A 9,133-nucleotide genomic window follows, 5' to 3' on the forward strand; every position below is an offset into this window, starting at 1 on the left:
CACCAATCTTTCAATTCTAGTTTCAAAGCACCTCTGCTGTGAAAGCTTCTCAGCCAACCCTGCCTCCGAGAGCTCTCCTTTCCTCCACTTCACTTAATATGCCAACCTCAGAACCTCACCCTGACAGCCTCCTTCCAGAGGAACAAGATGGTGCTAGAGAGGAAGTCTTGCAAAGACTTCCTCGAATCCATGCCCCAGGCTCTAAGGAGATGGCTACATGACTGGAGTATGGGGCAGAGTGGTCCTGCATCCCATATGGAAGTAGCATGCCTCCAATGAGCAAAACCTTGCACTGTGTCAGACAAAAAGGGAGTGGGTTTGCCAGCCACCTGGAAGAGGAGGCTCTCCTGCAGAGACTCTCCTTTAAGAGCTTCAAGGCTTCAGAGTAGAGAACTCTGCCAAGGCCCAGAAAAGGATTTTCCTGGAGAAACTCATTTTTATCCATTCCAGGGGCAGGAAGAGAAGAGAAGGGGGAGTAGTATTATTTGAAGTTGGTTCTTTCCTCTACTGCTGATAATTGACTATGGGCTTCAACCACTCCCATAGACCTTGAGATTTTTCTCTCACATAGAAGGCCTGACCACCACCCAGGAAGTTGGCTTCTCTTATTCTTTCAGGTTTTCCTTTCTCTGATAGTTGTCCTTCCCTAATCCCCCAAGTCTGCGGTCTTGTGATGTGTATGCATAAGCAAGAAGATGCCTGCCAAGTTGCATATAATGGGAAAAGGAGTATAAGTTTGTCAGGAGAATCTGTGAGGGAATCTGGCTGTCTCCCCTAGCAGGAAGCAGCTGGGATGTCTTTTACAGGGTATGTACACATGCATAAATGCTTGGATTTTCTGTATTTTTGAGTGTGTACCCAAACTGATTTGCTTGTGTAAAATACTTGTCTGTGTAAGTGACAAACTCACAGTGCTTTTATTCAAGGACTTTGCTCTTCATCTTTGGGTTTACATCACTGCCAAAATTCTGTGTTTGCAGATCCAGAAAGAAGCTTTTCATGGAGGAATGCGAATGTGAACACACGTGCAGACACCTGTGTATTGCTATGAGCAGACATGGGTTGTATTTGAGGCCTTGTGCATCTGTGTGTAGGTGGCAACAGATGCATGTATATACACGGACACATATCCATTGAGGCCTTCGGTAGCCGAGTTTAGAGGAGACAAGTTCTGCACAGCCGGGGAGATCTCCCCCGCTGTAGTTTCCATGCCATCCACCCAGGAACCGACAAGCTAAACTCATCCCCACTCCCAGATTTTGTCCCAATTCCTAGGAGGTTTCACAGCTCCTGGGGCGCCAGGAAAGGCGGGGCGCAGCGCGACCGGCAAATCCCAGACAGCAGATCCCTCCCGCACCCTCGGGGGCCTGCGGTGGTGTCGCAACCAAACTGGGGCCCCCGCAGGAAGCGGAAGCTGGCGGAGGAGGGGGCGGCGAGGCGCGGGGCGGCGAGGCGCTGCGGGGGTGGCGGTGGCGGCGGTGGCGGTGTGCCGGGCGCAGGGCGCAGCGCGCGTGCGGGGCAGGCCGGGCGCCCCGCGGCACCTTCCCTCCGTCCCTCCCTCCCACCCACCCTCCCGGTCCCGGCGTCTGTTTACCAACAAACTGCCAGGGCTCAGCAGCGACGCATACCGACGCGCTGAATAAGCCGCCGGCGCTGGCGGTCGGCTCGGGGTTCCCGGGTGCGGGGTGACGCTGGGCTGGGCTGGGCTGGGGGAGCCGTGCGGACCCCAGAGCCGTGGGGAAGCTCGGCGCAGCTCCCCGGATCTCTGACGTACCCACCATCTGGCGATCCATCACCCCGGACCGAGGAGACCCCGGGATGGAAGGAAGTGGCACCCAGCCCCCCTCCCACCTCCCGGGGGCCGGCGACCCCGCGAGGGGCGGATGCCGGCTCCAGGCCTCCGCGAGGTAGCCAATCGCGAACGTCCTAGTGGGAGTGGCCCCCATCGAATCTCGGGAGCCGAACCCCAAGAACCAAAGGAGGGGAACTTCAAGGACGGGGGAGGGGAGGGGGAAGCCATGAGGGCCCCCCCGGAGCCCCGCTCCCGGGTGCGTGCCCTGCTCTGGAAGAGGCGCAGAGATCCTTTTCCCGGGATCCTAAGTGCGGGGCAGCCGGCTGCGGGGGGCTCGTCCACCCCAACACTGGAGGCTGGGAAAGGCCAGTGGCAGAAGGACAGCGCGCCCCTCAGCCCCAGCCTCGGCCACAATGGCCTCGCTGCCCTGCCCCCTCCCTGGCCAGGACGCCTCCAAAATTGACTTCCCGGACCTCGCCCCCATCCCGTCGGTCGTGGCTGCCTCCCCGCTTAGCCTGTCCCCCACAACCGCAGCCCTCCCTGATATGTCCTCCTCCCAGCCATATGGCCACCTTCTGTCCTCCTCCTACACCGCACCGGGGACCTCGGGAGCCTCTTACCTGTCCTGCCAGCAACCAGGGGCGCCACGCCAGCCCTTCTGTGGTCCCCAGGAACCTGAGGCTGGTAAGTGGCGGTGGCAGCTCTCCACACTTCCCAGGTCCGGTTCCTTGCGCCCCTAAACTTCGCCTTCGCTAGGTTGCAAGCAGCTAACGGGATTCAAACCTTACTCAGATTCTTTGGGATCTGGGGGAGGGAGGGCAAAGGGGATGGAGCGGGAAGCATCCTGATGGTTTTTTGGGGGGGGTAGGGGGAGGGGAGCTGAGGGACGAATTGATCCTGATCTCAAAAACCTGTCAGGTTTTGATTTGCCATTGTGTGAAGTCAGGCGGGAGGTCTCCCTTCCCCACCCGCTAGAGCTGCTGAGTGGTGTGAACCTTAGGGTGGCCGCTTCAATCCAGATGTGGGAGTGGGGACCCAGCCCCTTCCTCAGGATTCTCCCCAACCTGTACTCCCCGCCCCTTGTTGGTCTTTATTGTAGAGGAAAGCAAACCCTGCTAAGAACTCAAATCTGTTCCCAGCTGGAGAGCAATAGACATCAAGGCGGGGTACTCTCCTCCCACTTCCTGGGCCCCACCTCCTTCCCCCAGATTGTGCTGGACCTTAACTGGAAGCTGGCCTAGCAAAATCTGGGCTTAGTACCCCATCACCCATTGTTCAAAGAACCGAGCCACGAGTTGACTGGCCAGTCAATAGGGTGGCAGCAACCTTGTCATCCCCACCCTGGATGTTAGGGTAGTTTAGGCCCCAGTTCCTGCTGTCTGGACCAACTTTGAGCTCCTGAGAAAGTGCTGTCAATGAAGCCAAGGAACTAACAGGTCTTCTCTGGTCCTAATTTGCACAGCTGAGCTGACATAGTGCCCCCCCCCCAGTACTAGTGCCCTCTATACACTCCCAAAATGACCTCCAGGCCCCTAGCATTGTCTTTGGTACAGTCTCCTCCTAGGATGCGCATCTAAAAAGTGACTTTACTTCAGTCAACTCCCTTCCATCTCCTGTTGCCCCGACTTGAACTCCAGAACTATCAGAATCTGAAGTGACCTTAGCATTTGAGAGCTCAACTTCCTTGATTTACTGATGAGCAAACTGAGGCAAGAGGAAAAGGTTCACATGGATCAAAGACACTGCCAGTTTCCAGGCCTCTGGCTATAGGCAAAGCCACTTTCACTGTGTGAGGTCAGAAAAGAGAACTTTAAGGAACTTCTCAGAACCTTGCTAAGTGCCTTCTGTGACAGATTTGAGGGTACCCCTCTCAAATTACTGGGTCATTGGAGGAGAGACAGGAGGGGGATCTTACAAGTGAATCCCCCGAACTTTCCTTAAAGCTATGTCAATGTGGTGTGTGCATGTACCCTGGGGGACTGAGGGGGGTGAGACTAGCCCAGGGAAAACTACCCACTGTGCTAAGTGTTGTCTGTCCTGTCGCCCACACTCCTGCCTTCCCTTTCTCTATCTGAAGACATCCTGGAGTGAAGAGTTCCGTTCTGTTAGACTTTACCCGGGTCCAACGAAAAGCTACACATACTCGCTCACCAGGCAAACACAAGAATGTCTTTAAACTAGATTGTAGCTTTTCTCTTTTGGAACCGAGTGTTCAGACTGCTCTAGAGTGAACGGGGTGTGAATGATTGAGAAGGGGTCCGCCTTTTACCTCTACTGCCTGTCCATCTTCCATACCCCAGAAGTTTCATTAGGAAAACAAAAAACTGTGCCTCCAGAGAGACCCTGGGGCTCCATTATCCAGACCAGGGTAAATCCAGTTGTGACTTGTTGCAGCTGGGATGGAAATGGCATTTGTCCTGGAAGGAACTTGGGGTGTGGGGGGCAGTTCTGCTCTGAAAGTCGGGTGTGGAGGGCTCTAAGAGTTCAGCATCAGAGGCGGACTTTGTGCTTTATGCAGGGATAATGCTGTCTACACAGCCACAAAGGCAAGGTTGGTCGCTGGGTTGCCAGTCCCGGGCTGAGAGCTGGGGAAGCTGGACAAGCACGGGAGCAGAAACCCAATGGTTTTTCTGGGAATTGGATGAGGCAGGGGTCCAGGGAGTGTGTATGTGTGTGTACAGGAGAGGTAAAGGCATCTGGAGATCATGGCAGGCTGTCACATGAGAGGTGACAGAAGTCATGCCTGGAGACACATTCTTCTCCAAGTGTCTTCTCCAAGTGGCACGAATTGGGACTGACTAGCCGCTGGAGAAACAAACTGTGGAACCCTCCTCTCCCTGGCCCCTGCACCACATTTTAGGGTCCAGCCGCCGTTGTAGAACCAGGGGAGCTGGAGAGATCTTGCCGTGGAGCGCCCTGCCCCGCAAAGTCCAGGTCAGGCAGCCCTGGTGACTTTCGTGGTCTCATGCCGTGCTCTGGGATGCTGCATCACCTTCCCAGCCACGAAGGAATCCCTCAGTTCTTGCAGCCCACGGGAGAATAGGACTGCCTTTCCCTTAGCCTGGCTTGAGAGCCCTGAAAAAAAAAAAGTTTTCTCTCCATCCGTGGAGGAGAGAAATGGTCATTTTCCTACAGGGAGCGCCTGCAGGGAGAGGGGGGAGATCTGCTACTGTAAGGGAATCGAATGCCAACTGAGGCACAGTCAGACAGAGCTTTATAACCCTTCCAGCCATGGATGCCACACTAACACTATCTCTGTCTGCCCCCTCCCCAACCCGCACCAGCATGGCTTTCCAGTACCCTTCTCAGTCCTCCACCCAGCCTTTAGCCCTGGAAGACTGAACTCTGATCCCCCCCCACCCCCCACCCCCCGCCACCGCAGGCTCCTGGATGGTACCCTAGCTCTGGCCCCTGACCCTTATGGCATTCAGAGCCCATGAGTGTGAGCTCCTGGAGCGCAAGAACAGGTCTGGTCTAGTACCTTGGATACTTAGAAGACTGAAAAAAATAAGAGATGGGCAGGGGCGGGAAGCCGAGGCTCAGAGGTGGTGACAGTACTTTTTGTTAGTCTTCTGTGGACCTGCAGGTGAGGTGCAAATGAGCCTGTGAAAATGCCTGACCTAGCCGGGTGAGGTGGCTCGTGCCTGTAAGCTTCACTACCCAGGAGGTTGAGAGCTGAGAATCTGAGAATCGTGCTTCAAAGCCAGCTCAGGCACTACAAAGCCGAGAGACTCTTCTCTCCAATTAATCACTAGAAAATGGGAAGTGGGCTGTGGCTCAAGGGTAGGGTAGTAGTAGCCTCGAGTTGAAGAGCTCAGGGACATTGCCCAGGCCCAGAGTTCTCCCCACCCCCCAAAAAAAGAAAGAAAGAAAGAAAATGCCTGACCTTTCCAGTCCTTGCCCTCTTGTGCCACCTCCCAGAATCTGAGAAGGTGAAGCTATCCCTGGAGCCCTCAGAACAGCACCCCCAGACCTTCCTCAGGAAGCAGCGCACGCCGAGGACCATCTATTCAAGCCTTCAGCTGCAGCACCGCAACCAGCGTTTCCAGCACACACAGTACTGGCGCTGCCTGAGAGGGCCCAGTGGCAGCCCAGCTCCGCCTCACCCAGACCCAGGTGAGGTCAGTTCACCCTTCTGCAGATGTTCTCAGCCTTTGCTCTGCTCTTGAAGAAGAGCTGCTCCAAGCAGCTGAGTCCCCTCCTCGTCCTCAAAAACTCTTCCATACATGGCAGACAATGAGGTGTTTTTATTTTTATTTATTTTTTTAAATCACATTTTATTAAACATCTTATCCTTCCACGAACTTTTCATACTTTTTTTTTTTTTTGCCAGTCCTGGGCTTGAGCTCAGGGCCTGAGCACTGTCCTTGGACTTTCTCAAGGCTAGAGCTCTACCACTTGAGCCTCAGCACCACTTCCGGCTTTTTTCTATGTATGTGGTACCGAGGAATCGAACCCGGGTCTTCATGCATGCTAGGCAAGCACTTTAACCACTAGGCCAAACTCCCGGCCCCTTATTAGAGAAATTAAGTAGGTTTAAATAATTGCAACCAACATGTCATACACACACACACACATATATATATATATCAAACGTCTGTAAACATATTAAAAGTAAATTCAGAGTAGTAAATGTTAACATGAATGTATTTCCAATAAGTTCTGCAAGTTTGAAAAAAAAAAACTCTTCCATACATACTCCTAATCTTTCCTTCCGTCCCTTTCTCCCCTTTCCCTCAGGTAAAGATCTGGTTCCAGAACAAACGCTCTAAATATAAGAAGCTCCTGAAACAGAACTCTGGGGGTGAAGAAGGGGACTTCCCTGAGAGACCTCTCTCCCTATCTTCATGCTCCCCACCCCTTCCATCTCTCTGGGATTTCCCTAAGTACCCTGTCTGCCAGCGGCCATGGCAACAGCTTTGAAGCCTGGTATCAGCATCTCTCCCCAGATATGTTGGCTCTACCTCAAATGATGTGAGCTGAGGAAGGGCTAGCCAGGCCCTGGCCCTCCTGCCAAGCCCAGGACCCAGCACACCTGTACCTCTTCTGGGATGAGAGGAAACCAGTTCCAGATGAGTTTGTTCAGGTTGAAGAGCTAGAGGAGGAAAAGGAATGGTGGAGTCCTCCCCCCTCCTCCCCTCCTCCCCACTCTTCCCCTCCCCCCCCACCGCCCAGCCTGACTCAAACAGCTAAATGAATGGTTTCAGCATTCACCACTGCCCCCACCACTACCATGGACTAGATGCATTCTCTCCACTAGACAGAGGCTCAAGAGAGAGAGAGATCATTGGTCCCAGTTTTGACTCCTCCAGAACCCAGAGGCGCCTACTCCCTTTCCCCCTTGAAAGGACTGAAGCCCCACCACAGTCTGGAGTCAAAATCAGGAGGAAACATTTGAGTATATATATATATTTTGTTGTTTGTTTTCTCAGCATGCGCCTTGGATTCTAGTATGTTCATTTGTGAGATAAAGCAGAAATGGACACTTGGGGTCTACACAGTTGACCTCCGTCAGGTTCCAGCCAGCTACAGATTTTCTTTGTGTGGTGGTCAGCTCATTACTTCTGTAATTAGGGGTATAATTCACTGTAGACCAAGTGCTCTCCATCCACGAGCTGCCTGAGTTCTATCCCCGCACCAAGCCAACTAAAACTGTGCAAATGTAGACTTTGTTGATCCACGCTCATCTCCTTTTTAATTGTTTAAAAAAAATTTAAGCTGATCTGGAATTTGGCCTAGTGGTAGAGTGCTTGCATAGCATGCACGAAGACCTGGGTTTGATTCTTGGGTACCACATATACAGAAAAAGCCGGAAGTGGTGCTGTGGCTCAAGTGGTAGAGTTCTAACCTTGAGGAAAGCCCAAGGACAGTGTCCAGGCTGTGAGCCCATGCCCCAAGACTAGCAAAAAAAAATTGGTGGATCTTGAGCTTGAGGCTAGCCTGGGCTCCAGAGCAAGAAACAGTCTGTCTTCTGAGTACCAGGTATTACAAGCATGTTACTACCACAATGCCCAGCTTTATGCTCCTCTCCTAAAAACATTTTCTTCTCCTCATGTCTACCCATTTTGAGTAGAGAAGGGATAGAATTATCCATATAATTCAACAGGTATTAAGAGTTTTGTTCCCTTCAACTCTCAACCTTATATGCATAACATATTCGCAAACACCAGACTCTTGGAAACCCTGTAAGGTAAACAGTTGAGGGAAATACAGACACAGATTCTCTAGATGAGTGCCTACCCTAACGAGGTGGGGTTGGCCTGACACTTCAGCCACAGAGCAACAGCATTCTCTGCCCAGAGGAATCATTCAAGTTCATCCTCAGGCTGAATTAGTCCACTTCCACGTGTCTACCATCCTGGGTCCTGTCTTTGATGTTTCTGCCTCCTGACTTTACAGCAGTCTCCACTGTCTGCTTCTTGTCTCTCTGTTGCATCTGCTTCAGGAATCAGAGGACCTGGATTCTAATTTTGCCTCTGCCACTTCCTAGCTCCATGGTTCTCGTTCTAGATTGTTGTACTAATGCCTGTAGTTCATATGCTGTGGTATGACATGAGAGAGGATGCCCATGCTGAGAATGACCAAGGTCAGAGTGGTCTGTTGCCAGCAGATCTGCCCTGGCTTCATTTGGAGGAGGAGCCAGCACCTCATAGCCCCCACAATCCACCTGCAGCCCCAAACAGAAGCCCTGCTTCCCCGGGGAGAAGACACACACTGAACCTTTTTTTAATTTCATTTTTTGTCAGTCACAGGGCTTGACCTTAGGGCCTGAGCACAGTCTCTGAGCTCTTTTGCTCAAGGCTAACACTACCACTTTGAGCCCCGGCACCACTTCCGGTTTTCTGGTGGTTAGTTGGAGATAAGAGTCTCATAGACTTTCCTGCCCGGGCTAACTTTGAACCACGATCCTTAAATCTCAGCCTCCTGAGTAGTTGGGTTACAGGTGTGAACCACCAGTGCCCAGCCTTGACCAGTCTTTTAAGACAAATGTCCTGCTTCCAAGTAGAATGGCCTCTGCCCACCACCAGGAACAAGGAGGATAAGGAAAACTCCATCCAGAAGTGGAATTCTCTAACAGCCATGAGCCCTGCGGTGTGATAGATCCTGGGATAGCATAGTGACTGAGGCAGCTGCTTCAGGCTAAGAGGGAGCCAGACAAATGACCAGAGGCTGTGTGGCAAGAGACAAAGACACAGACAAGATAGGTGGCATTGTGGGCACTGTCCAGGGCTTCTAGTTCAGTCCAGTGGGTGCTGAGGGGGTCAATGCTGGGTGAGAGGGCTGGCCATTGCTGGGAGCAGCAGGCCCCAGTGGTGATTCATGGCCACTGTACCCCACCAC

The 9,133-nt window shown here is 52.8% G+C and overlaps 1 protein-coding gene across 1 annotated transcript; it reads left to right on the forward strand.

The window, feature by feature from the left end:
* Positions 1-2,205: 2,205 nt before the first annotated feature.
* Positions 2,206-6,770, forward strand: Dlx4 (distal-less homeobox 4). The gene is given in 6 exon segments (XM_090351733.1): positions 2,206-2,476; positions 5,714-5,851; positions 5,854-5,874; positions 5,877-5,908; positions 6,533-6,678; positions 6,680-6,770. Coding segments are annotated over 6 exon segments (699 nt in total).
* Positions 6,771-9,133: the final 2,363 nt, after the last annotated feature.

This window comes from Megascapheus bottae, chromosome 17 (assembly GCF_031878675.1).
Source record: "Megascapheus bottae isolate mThoBot1 chromosome 17, mThoBot2.hap1, whole genome shotgun sequence".
Classification (NCBI taxonomy): Eukaryota; Metazoa; Chordata; class Mammalia; order Rodentia; family Geomyidae; genus Megascapheus; species Megascapheus bottae.